This window comes from Vulpes lagopus, chromosome 15 (assembly GCF_018345385.1).
Source record: "Vulpes lagopus strain Blue_001 chromosome 15, ASM1834538v1, whole genome shotgun sequence".
NCBI lineage: Eukaryota > Metazoa > Chordata > Mammalia > Carnivora > Canidae > Vulpes > Vulpes lagopus.
In genome coordinates this window covers 24,560,681-24,577,520 of record NC_054838.1, presented here as the reverse complement: position 1 = coordinate 24,577,520, position 16,840 = coordinate 24,560,681, and the positions used below count along the sequence as shown (strand labels likewise).

Sequence of the window (16,840 nt, the reverse complement as noted above, 5' to 3'; positions counted from 1 at the left end):
AGCCTTGTTAAGAACGAGAACACAGGCTTTGGAAATAGTGGACATGGGCTTGAGTTTCTGTGCTGCCATCTCTCAGCTGTGTGGCTTTGGGCAAGTTGCTTTGCCTTTCTGAACCTCGGTTCTCTGGTTTATTAAACATGGACAAGAACATCGATCTCCAGAGTTTTGGGGATTGGAAAGAATATGTGTCAAGGACCTGATACATAACAGATGTTCAGTAAATGTGAGCTCCTTTCTCCTCTCCTTGGGAGACATTGCTTGGGCTAGGGGCCAGGATACCTGAGTCTAATGAGTGGGTTTTGTTGCTCTCTGGCTGCCTGACCTTGGGTAAGTCCCTCCCCCTCTCTGACACTTTGTTACCTGAGAAATAAGGCAGAGACAGTCTCTCCACAGGCTCTTTCCCCAGTCCCAGATAGAACATTGCCTACTGGGTTTCACTTGCCTGAGTGGGAAAGGGAAATGCTCTGATCAGGGAGGTAAGACCCTGGTTTGAGGCTGGACCCTGCCCTGACACACTGGATGGTCTAGGACATGCCATCTTTCCTTCTAGACTTTAGTCTTCCTTTCAATGTAATGGGTTGGGTGCCATGGGTCTATAGCTCCTTTGTCTCTGATGATCCAGGATCCTGTAATCCTGACAGGGTCAGGGAAAGTTCCAGGCAAGCTCCCTGTCCACAGGTGCCCTTCTCTTTCTCCCTACCTATACCAATCATCTCAGGTCCCATGCTGATTGTGGCAGGATCCACCTTGTATCCAGCCCCCATGGTCCTTCTTTCCACATCTCATCTAAGACCCCGAGACTCTCTGTTCCCTTCCTAATATCCCATGTACCTCCAAGTCTCTCCAGGCTGTTCTTCCCTGAAATCATGAAGTTTCCTCCGATAGGGAGTCATCTTGGCTCCTTTCCACTCATCTAACAAGAATAGAAAGAAAGCTTGTGTGAAGAAAGCTCCCCAAGTAATGGACAACACTTACAAGTACACAAACAAGCACACTGCCTGCATTCTCACCATCATAGAGACAAGGCTTTCCCTAAGGCTCTGCAGAAAAATGCAAGTTTTGAGTTGGATCTATAGCACTGTGCATGTCCTTGGAGAAGTAGCCAGAGCACTTCAGAGGGTTCTGGACTTTGGTGTCACACACCTCAGCATGTGAGATGAGCTACTGGGTTGGTCTGGCTCCAGATGGCTGGCAAATGGCAAGGTCAGAGCATTACATGCATTGGATGAGCTATAGAGGTCAATATAGAACAGTGAGAGGCCATCACATCTGCTGGAAGCCAAGCCTCCTGCTCAATAGGCCCTGCTTGTGGGGCCATGCCCAGATACCACCCTCCTGTGGGAAGATGGTTGCCCACATGGGGAGGCCTGGTTTACCCTGCTGGTTTACCCTCTGGCGGGGCCCCACTGCTTCCTGGATCTGATTCTCCTCCTGGAGAGGCAGCCAAAGAACTCAGGGCTCTCCTTCTCAATAGGATGCTGATTCTGTTGGCTACCTGGCTCCCAGGTCTGGCCAGGGAGACCCTCCACCCCCAGAGGCTGGGGGCTCTCTCTGAGCACCCATAGTACTCAGCCTTATTTCTCATGGACTAGCTCACCACATTGTGCATGGCAGTCAGTATACTCCCCAGCCCAAGTGCTCCTAGGGCAAGGGGATTGAGTCATCTTGATCCCCACAGTCCATTTTAGGGCCTGGCACAAAACAGATACCAACTTGTTTCTCCCATCTATGCCCTATTTTGAGTCCTCCCGGTACTGACCCATAAAGGCCCTAGCAGGGATCTCCTTCCAACAGAAACAAAGAGGTCCTAGAGTAGGCAGTCCTTAGCTACAGATGATGGAATGTGAATGTTGGCCTCAGGGCAGGATTCATTCCAGGGAGTGGGATGTCAAGGGCCCTGTGGGGTCCCACCAATCCCTCTGATTACGGCCCCAACCCACTCTCTGCGTGGATCCTGGGCTCTAGCCCACCCGGACAGACTGCCTGAGAACCGCTGGACTTCTAGGAATTCCATCTCAGTGCCAAGCCTGTTGCTATTTCCACTTCTTGGATGCTCTCTTCATCCCCTGCTCCCTGGAAACCTTCCTAGTTCCAAAGGCCACTGACTATGGGACACAGAGGTGAACTTTCCTCTCTGAGTTCTCCAGCACTCCCCATTTTTTCTGCTTACTGGCTCACCTGGCCTCTGAGTTATTGGTGCTGTTTGTCTTATCTGTCTCAGGAGGCTGCTCTGAGAGAAAGCAAATACCAGCCTCTGCAGCCTCAGCGCCCCTGTCTGTAAAATGGGGACAGTGATCCCTACCCTCCCAGGCTGATGTAAGGATTGAATGACATTAATCAGGTCAGAGCCCAGTAGAGTCATCTCAGCTGTCCACGCACATAGTAGGAGGTGAGGCATAGCCAATTTGCACCAAAGACGCAAAGGCCTCAGGGCTGGGGTTCTTAGCCCTGTGGAAAGACTAGATTAAGCAGCTGAACAACTCACCCCACCTCCGAGATAAGGGATGTGGGAGGCCAAGGGGAGAAGGCAGGCACATTATAACATCTCCAGGTGAGGGCAGAGTGAGGACTGCTAACCCCCATTGGGCACTAGTTATGTGCCTGGCCCCGTGCTAAGTGCACGACAGGCTCCATCTCATCCACACACGCCAGTTGACAGGATCCTGGAGGAGTTATAGCTGGCACTCAGCTCTTTCCACTGACCCCGCCCTGCACTGGTGATGCCATGATACCTAAAGGCAGATGAGTATTAATTTAAATGTATAATCCTAGGGGTGCCTGGGTGGCTTAGTCGGTTGAGCCTCTGCCTTTGGAATGGTCATGATCCCAGAGTTCTGAGATTCAGCCCCATATCCGGCTCCCGGCTTGGTGGGAAGCCTGCTTCTCGCTCTCCCTCTCCCTCTCCCTCTCCCTCTGCCTGCTGCTCCCCCTGCCTGTGCTCTCCTCTCTCTGCCAAGTAAATAAATAAAGCATTCAAAAAAATGTATAATCCCAGATGTGAGGCTTTGCCACACAGTAAAAATGAATCTACAGCATAAAAAACGAACCTGTGGGGCAGCCCCGGTGGTGGCGCAGCGGTTTAGGCCGCCTGCAGCCTGGGGCATGATCCTGGAGACTCCGGATCGAGTCCCACGTCAGGCTCCCTGCATGGAGCCTGCTTCTCTCTCTCTCTCTCTGTGTGACTATCATAAAAAAAATAAAATAAAAAATGAACCTGTTAAGAAATAAACTTTATTTTGGAATCGTTTAGATTTATAGAAAAGTCACAAAGATATTGTAGAGGGATCCGTATACCCTTTCCCCAGCTACCCCTCTTCCCCAGCTGTTTTTAATATCTGATGTTCTTCCCCTGCCTTCAACACAACTCAGAAACTGACATCGGTAATTACTGTTAACTACACTGTGGACTTTTACTGGATTTCACCATTTTTCCGAGTAATGTCCTCTTTTGTGCCAGAAACCAATCCAAGGTACCACATTTAGTCACCTTGCTTCCCCACTTTGGCCCATAGCAGGAAAATTGACTTTTTAGCTGGTTTCTTATGGGAAACAGAGAAAATGGCTTTTTTTTTCTTTCTTCCTTTCTATCTTTTGTGTTTGTGTGTGGCTTCTTTCACTTTCTCTCTCACAATTTTACTTCAGAAAAATACACACACACACATACACATACACACACACACACACACACACACACACACACACACACGACTTTTCTCCCTGTAGCAGCCCATTCCTGCTCCCCCTCCATCCTGGTGCCCATCCAGCATCAGGTCCCTGGACTCCCTGTAGGAGTGCTGGCGCTCCCTACATCTTCCTGCAGGGATATTTAACTCTGCTCTGCCACTCTTATGGACCCATTAACATTGTCTTCAACCATGCCACAGGCTCTTATTCTGGGAATCATAAAACACCTGGAATTTTAGTTTTAGTTCCACTTTCTTCCGGGGGCAGAAATTCTATGCTCTCAGAGGAGCGAATAGGGAAAATCCGTAATGCAATACTTCCCCAAATTCATCTTCCCTTCCTTCTTCCCTGTAATACCTACATCCCTTTTGGGAACTCTATGGTTCCAGGGAAGCCAACTTCAGGGGTGCAAATATGACCCAAACTTGACTAATCAGACATTTGGTCTCTTGACCACAGTGATTGGTTCAGGAGTGGCCTCATCACCCAAGACGGCCTACTCAGAGGGAATCTCAGGACTTTCTTGGGCATTCTGAGGTGAATGCAAAGGTGCTGCCTCTGCTCAGGTTGGTGGAATGGCCAGTGGCCATTTTGTTACTGCAACTTGTTGTTGAGGAGTTTTAACCTGTTAAGGTAGACAGCTGAAGCAATCCTGAGTCCCCTGGTCACTCCCTTGACTCTTTTTATTTATATTATATTTATTTATTTATTATATTTTTAATTTTATTTTTGTGTGTGTGTGTGTGTGTGGCTCACCTCCAGCTTTATAAAGCAAGGTCAACTTGGTTTCAGTAAGTTTCAAGTTACTTGCCATATAAGGGTTTGAAACAGTGTCTCGTGTTATACAGTGGGTATGGATTTAAGTGGAAGAAATTATCCCATTCACAATAATAGTAAGATAAGATCCTAAATATTTCCTATAAATAGATACACCACAATTTTTTTTATTGGAGTTCAATTTGCCAACATATAGCATAACACCCAGTGTTCATCCCATCAAGTTTCCCCCTCAGTGCCTGTCACCCTCTTGACTCTTTTTTAATATCACAGGTGGGGTTTTTATAACTTTCTGGTCTCATTCAGTTATTAAAACTCAGACCAGTCCAATTTAAAGCTTTTATCAGCTATCTGAATCACAACTGTCCCCCAGCCCTATCCAGGTTAGAACTGTGACTACAGCAGGGTTGGTGAGAGGACGGACCACTCCTGGGGTGAGGAGGAAACTTCATGAGACCTCCTGCCACCCTGATCTCCCTCTGCAGTGGAAAGGATTTCCTGACCTTATTCTGGGTATTTCTGCCTGTGGTGGCCTCTATGGTGTGGTGGTCTCCAAAGAGGAGATATGTGTGATTTCTTCAGTGCTGTTTACCTCTAATCCCCGCCCCCTTATTGCCAAGGACTTCTAGAGATGTGGAGACCTGGCTTCCTGAACATCTGTCTATCCCTGCCCCTCCTCTAACCCTTATGCTCTGTCACATGGAGCCGTGGAAATAGGAGGAACTGGGCAGGGTAGACTCATTTTTTTTTTTCTCCCAGGCCCACCACATCCTGGTCCTGACAAGCTTGCTCACATCGGCCCTTTCATGAACCTCCAACCTTCAGAACTCTCTGGTTTACTATCTATGTTCACAGACACCCCCAGTCTCACGGGGAACGTGGCCCAGGTTCTCTGTGCTTTCTCACCACACCAGCAGCAGCATCAGGATGAGCCTGTGTGGTTCTAGCTCATTAAGCATCCAATGAAAGAAGCTCCCCCAGTCTCTTCAAGGGAGCCTTTCGGATGCTTCCATTCTCCCTCCCCCATACCTCATACATACACTGAGCTTTGATGGGGAAGAGGAACAAGGAAGATTTGGAGTCTCTGTTGGTTGAAATGTGGAAGCAATAGCATTAAAAGGGGCTTGGAGAGCTGGTGGAACTTTCAGCCTGGAATCTCTCTCTCACTTCTGCCCTCAGAGACAAGCCCCATCCCCACATCTTTAACTCTCCTTCTCCTGCCCGGTCGGTGCACAAGGAAGTCCCCCGCTTGCCTCAACTCCCAACACCTCAACTCTTGGAAAAGGGAAAATTGATACATTCAGTATGCTCCCTCAGAGGTAGCACAGCCACAAGATGGCCTTCTTGGCCACCAGGAGTGTTTCAAATCCGTGAGACCTTGGAATTCCTTAATCTGCCTTTCAATCTGACCAGCAAGTACAAGGACCAGTAACGTGCCAGCAAGTGGCCATCCTCCTGCTCCCAGACTCTCCCTAGTGGAAATAAAGGATGCGCAGGACTTTAGCCTGAGTTCAGAAGCAGGAGGTGAGTGTATCTATATCCCTTCTGCCTCCCCAGTGGTCCCTCAGCCAAAACTGCTGCTCTTTCTTATTCTTTCAGGGCCGCCCCCTCACCTCCCCCACCTCCTCCTCCTACTTCATTAAAAGGGAGAATTGCGGAGATGGTATCATTCAGGGTCCCACCAACAAACAGATGGCCCACTTGACAGAAAATGGAAGGAGGTTTTATTTATAGAGGGACTATTTACAAAGTGCAGGGGAGCCTCCAGTACAAGAACCTCGTGCTGTCGTCACCTTGAGGCCTGAATGGCCAGGGTGGAGGAAGGGAAGCAGTGACCAGAAGGTGGGATGACAGTCATGTGGAGTAGGCTTCTTTGAGAAGAGGAGTGACCTGTCCTTGAGGGCAGAACCACCCCAAGCCTCTGCCACAAGAAAGGAGACAAGGGAAGAAATACCTTGACCTCACTCTCCTTCCTTATTCACGTCTCCAGCTGAGACTCTCCATTGGCCAAACCCAACCTGAAGCTGGAAACACAGGACTCCTGTTAATTAAGTCTACACAGGTCAGCTTCCTGGGCCAGAGAGCAGGGAAAGGGTAGAGAATGGACGATATCCCCCTTAGGAAATCCACGGAATTCTATCTTTTTCAATAAGGTCTCCCTCTCAGTTGCAGCTGTTCTAGCAGAGCTAGATTCGCCAAGTTACTGTCAAGCACATCTTGTCCCTGGCTCATGGCTAATAGTTCCTGGTACAGGTCTCTTCAGTCTTAACACATGTGAGGAGCACTTGTCTCCTTCCTGCTGTCTCTAAGCCATCTGAATCCTGGCACTTCCCCCTTCCACTGCACATCCCTGTAAGTGGCACTGGTCATTTCTGCACAGAGATGGAGGCATTGATCTATGGCTTGGAATTGGATTCCTACTAGCAGAGCTTAAAGACACTTAATTTTTGCCACTTCTCTCTCTATCTCCCACTACCACCCCATAACATTTCAGAAGGAAGCTCTACTCACAGTCAGCATCCTCCTCTTTTGTCCCCCAGATGACACTCTCTGCAAATATCTCTTCTTTCTGGTAGCATGTGGCCTTGACCAGAGGTTTCAGCTTGTCTGATAGCCAGCTCCACAGCAGCAGCTCCCACTCCAGGAAATCCTGTCTCTGAAGCTAAGGCTAAAAAGGGGGGGGAATGGGGGCTCAAATCAGCCAAGGGTATCTGCCCCAGTCTACCTCGCCCCTTCCTGGAGACACTCTAGTTTCCAAATAAATCATGTGTCCTTCATAGCTGGATTAAACATCAATTTCCAGCTTGGGGTCACACAAGGAAATCTGTGGGGGTTTTGTTTTGTTGTTTTGTTTTTCACATCAGTCTCCTGAGCTTACTTCATAGAGTGTATATCTCAATTTTTCACTGACTGCTGTTTTGCCATTCCCATTTCGGGTATCAGCACCTTCATTTCCTTTGGGAGACTTTCCTGCTTGCACTCTCATTTCAAGGAGTTCCTGTGTGGCTGACCTCACCCTCCCAACTCCAGGGTTGGGGAAATAACCCAATCAATCCCATGAGACTCAGTCCTGATCATTTCCTCAGAATGAATGGCAAGTGAGCTCTTTTCAGTAGAAGATGGTCAGGATGGAGCTCTTGGGGGGTCATCTTGCCACTAGATAAAGAGTATGTCCTGAGAGAGAAGCCAACATAGAAAAAGGCAAAGTGCTGAGTTGGAGACAAATTCCTGATGACTTGACTCATGTGCCTGGATCTAGCTATTCCTGAAGCTAGCATTATTCTTGGATTTCCCATTCTTGTGAGCCAGTAATTCCACCTTCCCTTTTATGTTTTTGGGTTTTGTTTGTTTGACTTGCTTAACACATTAGAAATGAATTTCCAGGATTTACAAAGGATCCCAGTTAATATAATTTCTGAAAAATCCATTCTTGGTCGTATCAGAGTGCTGACTTCACAACCACAGATTCCCTCTGGTGCTGAGGTAGTATTTTAAGGCCATCTCTGCTCAGGCTGGATCAGCCTGCGTTGGTACTTTGGGGAGGGAGGGGCATGTTCAGCTTTTTGTTTTTTTATGGTGGAATTTAACATGAGATTTATCCTCTTGGCAACTTTTTTTTTTTTTTAAATACGTAAAGGTTTTATTATATGCTTCTAATTGAAATCCGTGTAAACAGTTACACTGAACACATTCTTTATGCACCATACTTGAAAACACAAGCTCTTGGCAACTTTTTAAGTGCACAATACAGTGTTGTTAACTCTAGATACCATGTAATACATTTGACTCTTTATTTAGGGTAAAAATTAAAACCCAAATTCAGCAGAGAATTGAATTTACCATCACAAACCCCGGACAGGGTCTCAAAATGCCCTCTAGCTGTGACTGTCCTTCCTCACAGCCTCCACTCACATTCTTCCCCAAGGAGCAAGCCTCAGTGCTAAATTACCCTGGAAAAAGTCTTCACAGGCATTAGTGGACGTTGTATTGAAGATTTCGATCTAGTGATAGAGAAGGGTTCTACATCAAATAGCCCATGGCAGTTCTTGGTCCCTTTAAGTGATCCCAGGCCTCTCTTCTCTCCAGGTTCTTCCCTACACCCAGCTCCCTTACCTCCCTCTTCTTTTGTGGCACAGTCAGCTTTGGGCTTCTCTTCCTTACCCAGGATGTAAGGCTATGATCTAGTACAGGAAAGGCCAACATCACCCTGAAGAAGACTTTGTTCTCAGCAAACTCAACACACTTCAGCTACCTGGATGCATCTTCTTGGGAGGCATGGAGGAAGGGAAGTTTTAAATTTTCTGAAACAAATACATTTTTTTTCCTGCCATGTGCTTTAATTCTTTAGAATCAAATATGTACTGCACCACTAAATCACCCTGTAACTAGAAACCAGTTCCTGCAAGTTACTTACAGTCCCTTTTAAGAAATTATTTTTCTATTTAAATTGATCATTTTATCGGGGTGCCTGGGTGGCTTGGTGGTTGAGCATCTGCCTTTGGCTCAGGTCATGATCCCAGAGTCCTGGGATCGCGTCTTGCATTAGGCTTCTTGCAGGGAGTCTGCTTCTCCCTCTGCCTATGTCTGCTTCTCCCTGTGTCTCTCGTGAATAAATAAATAAAATCTTCAAAAAAAAATCAGTCAGTTTGTTTCTGCCACTTGCTCCCACAACCTGATTGGTGCAGTAGATCTTTTCATTCCCTCATCCTCTGCCTTCTCGTGACATGCACAGACTCAAGTATCTACCTGCCTCCTTCTTTCTGTTTTCCTGCTTCATCTCTTGCTCCCAATGGCTTAACTCTTTCCTTAGACCTCAAAGGACCTCAAAGAAGGACTGGCCTAATCCCTGTTGCCTGCATTTGGGCAGAGCTTTAGATCAGACCACCTCTGAGGACTTCAGCAACTCCAGCTCAGCTGTCCTTAGGTGCTCAGCTGTAGGGAAGGTGGGGGCAGGGTGTGGAACCGGGTGAAGGGAGATTGTTTTAGCAAAATAGCAGACATGAGAAACAATCCGGGGCTTAGTCTGTTCAGACTGGAGGTGACTGTCCCCTTACTCCAGAGCTGGTCATATCACACCTGGAATGTGACCGCCAATTCCAATCCCCAAATGAGGAGAGAACCCTGGACTAAGTGAGCCCTGTCTGACCACAAGAGAGAGACTGGAACAAAGAGGGAACATTCCCCACAAGGGTCAGGTGAGGGAAGGAGGGAGCCCAGAGGACATAATCTTCATTTGTACCTATTGATGCACTGTTTTAGCACAGGAGCTGAGTTGTTCTGGGTGGCCTGAAAGGCAGCACAGAAACAGATCTATGACAAGGGAGCTTGAGAAATATTTTCTCCCAGCCAAAGCTATCCCACAACAATCCAGGCAGCCTTTGAAGATAGTGAGCTCCCCGTTATTAGAAGTATTCAATAGAGCCTGGGTGACTACCTGGCAAGGTTTCAATGGAAAAAACTCCTATGAGATTGAGTTGGCTGAATTAGATGGCCTTTGAAGTCTCTTCCAGTCCTGAGCTTTGATATTTGGAATACATAGTTGAGTGAATGAAGAGTGACTACTTAATACTTTGTTGGTTGGATGACGGTTGATTTGTTAAAGAAAGCGATTAAACGAATAAATGAATGAATGAAATGGGTTGCTCCAATACATAAAAGATATTTGATTGAAAGAACACTTGTTCATTCTTTGATTGACTGAATGAAGATTGATTGCTTTGCTGAAATAATGAATTAGCAAATATAAAGTGTGGTTGAGCAGACTCATTGAATGAAGGTTTGGTGGCCAGTAGGATTCTGTTCCTTGGTTCCTACTCTGTTCTCTTATCTTGCCCTTTATCCTGCTTGTCTTTTTTTTTCTTCTAAGTGTAGTTAAGAAGAAATGTTTTCATATGTGTGCTGCGTGTGGAAAATAATGTAGGCTAAAGAGCCCTTCTGCCTAATCAGGATTTCATCTTAGGCAAATTTGATTGCCCAAGCACATGCCCATGGTGACTGGTATAACCTGCTTCAGGACTCAAAGGAGGTGTGAATTTAGCATCTCAGCCAGAGAAGTGCAACTGAAGGTCACAGCTGGGGCTTGGCCCCTTTGGCCCCTCGCCTGTAGGTGAAAATACTGTCTTCTCTGTGGGTTAGCAGAAGATGACTATTTGGCAAGAAAATACCTCCCAAATATCCTTTGAGGTGCCTAGAATGCCACCAACAGAACACACCTTCTTTGCACAACTGTGAAATGATGTTGTACCTTCTAACAACCTACTATTCAGATTGTTGTGGTTTGGAGTAAGATCCCCGGTAAAATACAAATGGAATCTGGGAAGGGATGTATATGAAGCTCTGTTGGCTAGATTAACCAACTATTATTGCAATCAACTTCTCAGGTCAATTTGGTCTGTCAGCTGAGTTCAGTGTCCCTGTCAGATTCAGAGGGAGTGGGGCACAGGCTGGATATATTCTGATAGAGGGTATAAACAGAAAATCACCCGAGCATGTGAGTGCTATGCTGGAAAACAGACCCAGGCGGGGGGCATGATGGAATCCCAAGGATGAGGAAGAGCTGGGAGGGTATCTAATAAGGACTTGCAGGGGACCAAAGCATGGAAAGAGGCTTAGAGGCTTTCCCTCCTATTCCTCAGGGTTGTCTTGAGCTGGTCTGAGTTCAGAAAGGAATAATACACTTGCCTGGTGTCTGTCACCCCACCCCACTTCTGGGAGCTAGAGAAGCTAAGAACTTAAGAACTACATGTAACTGCTATGGTCACTCTCCCAACTTAGGGCACAAATTATGCTCACATTTTTTTTCCTCCATTAATTGCTTGAGCTCCCTCAAGATCTTATCAAGAGAAAGTCCAATCTGCCTCTCTGGGGGGCCTTTTCTCCTGCTTTATAGGACTGCTCAAAACCCTCAGGGCTAGCTGATATCAACCAGGGTTACTGCTGAGCACCAACCTCTCTCCACTTCATTGCTCAGGGCCCCAGAAGCCATGGACGCATGATTCCAAAGCTCTCATTCATATTTCTGAGCTCAGGCAATTTTCTCCAGAGGGAAAGTTCAAAGGGGCTTCTAGGTCCTCAGCAGAAGAATTGAGTCTTGTCACTAGTGTAAGACTCCTTTCCCACACCACTGAACTCCCTTTAGGGGCCCAACAATCCTTTGTCACTGGCCAGTGATGCTTATTGGGGATGATTATCTTGGGAGAGAGTTGAACAATTTTGAAACTTTCAAGGGCAGGAGCTGGGCCTTCTTCTATTTGTACCCTGGAAGCTCCTTTGTTCCCTGCAACTTTCTCCTGGGCTCTACACCCCACTGGATCTTGGGAGAGGCAGCCTTTGTCAGGCCACAAAGGGTCTTGTTTTGTTCCACCAGGGCCTATTTACATCTGATAACCTGAAGTGACTGCCAAAATGGAGAGGGCCTCCTTCTTGGCAAAGTCCTGCCCCAAGGACAAAAAGTGAGACACTTCCTGCCACTGTTACACTTGGCCTCCTCCAGTTAGTACCCCAGAAGGGAAGTGACTTCAATGACCATTAGTCAGGGACATTTTACACTGTACCACCAGGTTCTTCATAAAACCCAAAAGACTTTTGGGTGGGGCAGGGCAGGGAAGGAAGGACCAAGAGAAAGTACCCTCACACATGAGCACCCTCCATGCCCGTATACCTCACTAGCTGCATTACCTCCAATAACTTCTCCTCTGACAAAAGAGCTCTATAAGGTAAAATTGTTAAGAAAAAAAACAAAAAAAAAAAATATCCAGGCCAACCACAGTGAGATACCACCATACTCATTAGGATGGTTGTTATTATAAAATAATAAGAAGGAAAGTAACAGGTATCTCTAGCCAGTGTCCCCAGGAGAAATCAGAACCTTAGAGCATTGCTGGCAGGAACATAAAATGGTGAAGCCACTATTGAAAAAACAGTTTAGTGGTCCCTGAAAGAGTTAAACTTAGAATTGCCCTATGATCCGGCAATTTCACTTCTTTGTATACCCAAAAGAATTGAAAGCTGAGACTCAAAAGATATTTTTATTTTTTTTATTTTTTAAGATTATTTATTTATTCATAGAGACAGAGAGAATGAGAGGCAGAGACACAGGCAGAGGTAGAAGCAGGCTCCATGCAGAGAGCCCGACGTGGGACTCGATCCAGGATCACACCCTGGGCTGCAGGCGGCACTAAACCACTGCGCCACCAGGACTGCCCTCAAAAGATATTTGTATACCCATGTTCATAGAAGCAATGTTCATAAGAGCCAAAAGATGAAAACAACTTAAGTGTCCACCGACAGATGGATGGATCAACAAAATGTGATCTAGCCATACAATGGAATACTACTCAGTCTTAAAAAGGAACGAAGTTCTGACACCTGCTACAAGGTGGATGAACTTTAAAGACATTATAATCAATAAAATAAGCCATACAAATATAGGATGATTCCACTGACACGAGGTACTAGAACAGGCAAATTCATGGAGATGGAAAGTAGAATAACAGGGTACCAGGGGCTGGTTATTAGTTTGATAGGTACAGAGTTCCTGTTTGGGATGATGGAAAATCTCTGGAAATACATAGTTGTGATGGTTGCACGACATCATGAATGTACTTATTGCCATCAAATTGTACACCTGAAATGGTTAAAATGGTAAATTTGTTTGTCCTATATATATATTTTTGTCCTATATTTTACCACAAAACACAATATACCCAAGCTACTCTTCTTTGCCCAAAGCAAACATTTGGTAGCTTTACTTCAGTTCAAAGGCCCTCCCTGCTCAAAGGTGTGATTTTTGAAGGGGTCAAAGCAGGCTGTGCCCTCAGTTCCATTAGCTGTACTGGGGCAGAGAGATGTTTTTCTTACTCTGTGGCTATGAGATGAGAGAGGATGAGAGATATGGGAGCGCCAAGTGAGCACCCAGTGCACAGAGAAAATTTCTTCCACTTCGTCCTGCCTATATACTGTCTTGACTGGAGGGCTTCTAAGGGTTAGAGCCTACTTTTTAATTGTGCAGATGGGAAAACTGAGTCTCACAGAGGAGGCATAACCTGTCCAAATGTATATACTTTTCCTGACTCACCGCCCAGTGCTCTTTCCCCTGGGCTGAGTTGCTGAGAACGGACCACTTTGGGACAGGGCCTTGTTTCTCTGGGAAGTGATGACCTATGACCTCTGGGCTCTGAAAACTCTTCAGCTGGGCCTGGATGGGGATCAAGCTACTGAAAGTTAGGATGCTCTCACACCCAGGTGAAAAGGCTGCCACTTCCACCCAGATCTGGCGGGGATCCTCCACCTATCCCCAAGCATTTCCCTACCTATTCACCCTCCTTTGGCCTCCCCTACCCTATTGTGCTCCCACTCACTTCTCTAACCTGTGTCTCCAGGAGACCCCTTTAGGTAAAGGATGATAAGACAGAACAAATTGATGGGTCAGGACAGCAGGGTGCCCAGATTCATTCATCCAGTCCCAAAACTGTCAAGAGTCTGCCAAGTTTCTGGTGAACACTGACTAGAGGGCAAGCATCCCTAGAGTCCAGGGTCAGGGGGCCTACAGACACTTCCTCCTATTCCAGCTGCTTCACCAGGCCTAAAATTCCCCAGCCGAGGGACAGAGCTTCAAACCTTTTCCCATCAAGGCAGAGAGGTTTAATAGAACCCTACTCCTAGCCCTGGGTGGCAAACAGCAAGTTTACACCAGAACTACCCTAATGAAAAAGGCCTGAGGGCCAGATTTAACCTGGAGCACAGCCCCTCACAGAGCAGTGCCCAGCATGGAGCTGATTTCCCAAAAGTTCTGTTGAATTAAAAAGCTCGTAGCTACAAGAGAATGTCATCTCCACCATGTCTGAGTTAACACAGGCATCAGGGAGTCAGGAGGGAAGATGGACAGAAAATATTTGCAGTGGATCAACAGCAGAGACAAGAGGTTGATACAGACCATGGGGTGAAGGATGAAGGCCCTGACCCTGTCTAGGGTGGAGGATCTGGGAGGGTTTCCTGACAGAGGGGATTCCTAACTTGAAAATCTAGGCAATCTGTGGAAATTAGGCAGGTCCAAAGGGTAGGAGAAAGAGAAAGGTGGTCAGGTCAGAGAAAGTAACTTCAGAAATGCCTGGGGCCCCCTGTGTCTTAAGAACCCAGTGTGAGCTGGGAAGGGAGTGGGTAGAGGAGAGGGTGGCTCAGGTCCATTGATGGAGGGATGAGTGGGGTGGGATATGATATGACCTATTGGGGAGCCTCAGAAGAGAACCCCCAGGTGAGGGCTGAGCGACCTTGTAAGAGCTCAGGATGTGGAATCCCAGCACTCTGGGAGGAGTCTCCAGGCTTTTGAGTTGTGTCTTAGCTGACAAGTTTGACTGGTTCAAAGAGCTCTCTTTGGCCTGGTGGCCTTCTTCCTGATGACCTCCAAACACTCCTGGGTGTCATCCTTTATCTTTGCCTGATATCTGCCTTCCTGGAGGCTCCACTTCTTGGCTTGTGTCTCTTCTCAGCAGCCCAGTGTAGCACTCCAATGGGTATGGTATGTGGTGGGTGGGGAGTCAGGGCTGGGGGGATGGGTGGGGATAAGATGGTAGCTTATCACAATTTGGAATCCTGTTTCCTGAGAGCCAGATGAGGTCATGGGGATTGTCTAACCCAAACTAACTATTTTACAAATGAAGAAATCTAGACCCACGCCGGGTAAGGAGTTGTCCAAGGCTATTAGTGAGCTGGGAACAGAGACAAAATTAGAACCCAGGCCTTCTGACCCTTTCTTTCTCTGTCCAGGATCTTGCAGGAAAGGAATATGTGCTTTATTTATTTATTTAAGATTTTGTTTATTCATTTGAGACAGAGAGAGACAGAGAAAGAGAGAGCATGAACGAGGAGGAGAGGCAGAGTGAGAGGGAGAAGCAGACTCCCCATTGTGCAGGGAGCCTGACTTGGGGCTTTATCCCAGGACCCTGAGACCATGACCTGAGCCAAAGGCAGATGCTTAACTGACTGAGCCACCAAAGCACCCCCAATAAACATTTTAGTAGAACAGTGAGTCTCTGACTTGATAGGTTAACTTGAGACACTGCACTGAAATTAAATATGATCACTTTAGGAGATTCTTTGGCACTAATTTGCTGATAAACCCAGACATGGGCACTGAGACTTATAGAGCTGCTTCTTTTATTAGATGCTCTGAAATCCAACTAAGCCAGGATATTCTCATATTAATTTGTTTAGATTATCATTGAAGTGAAGGTCCTACATTTAAAAACTCAGGTAGAATATTTGTAGACATGCATGACTAAAGCTAGAAACCCTCAAGAAATCAAGGAGCCTGGTTTGAGAAATGCTGGGCTAGAAGGACAGACAATCATGAGGAGGGGGTGGGAACAGGCGAGGTCTAAGCTGCAGAGTCAGTTGTGATGGGGCGCCTTGTGGGGCTGGACTCCTGCCCTCTGCTTACCCCACACCTTGGTCCTTGCCCTGTGACAGGACTTGGGAGTATCTTTCCTGTGGTTTTGATGACGTGGAAATCTGCAGGTTCCAGACAGAGGTCTGAGTCCTCTCTGAGGGATCCTGAGTTGGACATGCCCCTTTCTGGGCCTTGGGTCTTCATCTATAATACAATGGAGTGGATTTGCCAGGAGGAACCGATGGGGAAGGGGTTGGCCGAGGGGCAGAGGCATCCATTTGTTAGCGCTGCCACTGTAAACTGCACAGATTTTCTGGTAGTCTTAGGTCCAGAGCTGAAAAGGAGTAAAGTAAGTACCCTTTACTCCAAATCTGAGACATCATCTTTAAGAGATAATGCAAGAGGAAAAGGTATGGCTCTAGAAAAGACTGGTAATCACCTTAGTTATAACTCAGAGCTTTCCTCCTAGCTTTTTGTCCACAGAGAATCATCTGGTCCTCCTGGAAGTGCTGGGAGACCAACAGTCCTCCTCCAAGCTCCCCCAGGCCCATTTGTCTTCCTCTGCCAAAGTGATCTTAGGATGTTATTACTGTCTGTGCTCCTGTCCGTCTGCCACCCCTACCCCTCCAAGGAACCTGAGCCCAGAGCCTCAGGGATTGCTTGCTTTCTTTCTATATCCTTAGGGTCCAGCAGCTCACTTGTACCAGAGAAAGCACTCAAAGGGCTAGCAGAAGGAATTAAAGTACTGAGTGCTGCAGACAAACATCCTTCCCCTGAGGCCCTGTAACAGCTTTGCACCTGACTACCCAGAAGAAAGCAGATCAGTGATCAATGGCAAGTCAGGGACACCAAAGCTCAAACACAATAGGCCTGGGCACTGGCCTCCAGGGACAGGGAGGGCCATCAGACCTTGATGAAGTAAGAACCAGCACTGGGGCCACCTTTTCTGGTTCATCCTCTGTTGGCCTCCCAGCTTCTTTGGCTCAGCAACGC

The 16,840-nt window shown here is 47.0% G+C and overlaps 1 protein-coding gene across 1 annotated transcript in view; it reads right to left on the bottom strand.

Annotated features, from left to right (window-relative positions):
* The window catches only part of P2RY2 (purinergic receptor P2Y2), a 67,602-nt gene extending 66,717 nt beyond the window's left edge, over nt 1–885 (bottom strand). The window contains exon 1 of the mRNA XM_041730341.1: nt 832–885. Coding sequence (XP_041586275.1) covers nt 832–868 — 37 coding nt within the window. The 5' untranslated portion in view covers nt 869–885. The remainder of the gene's footprint in view (nt 1–831) is intronic.
* Nucleotides 886–16,840: the final 15,955 nt, after the last annotated feature.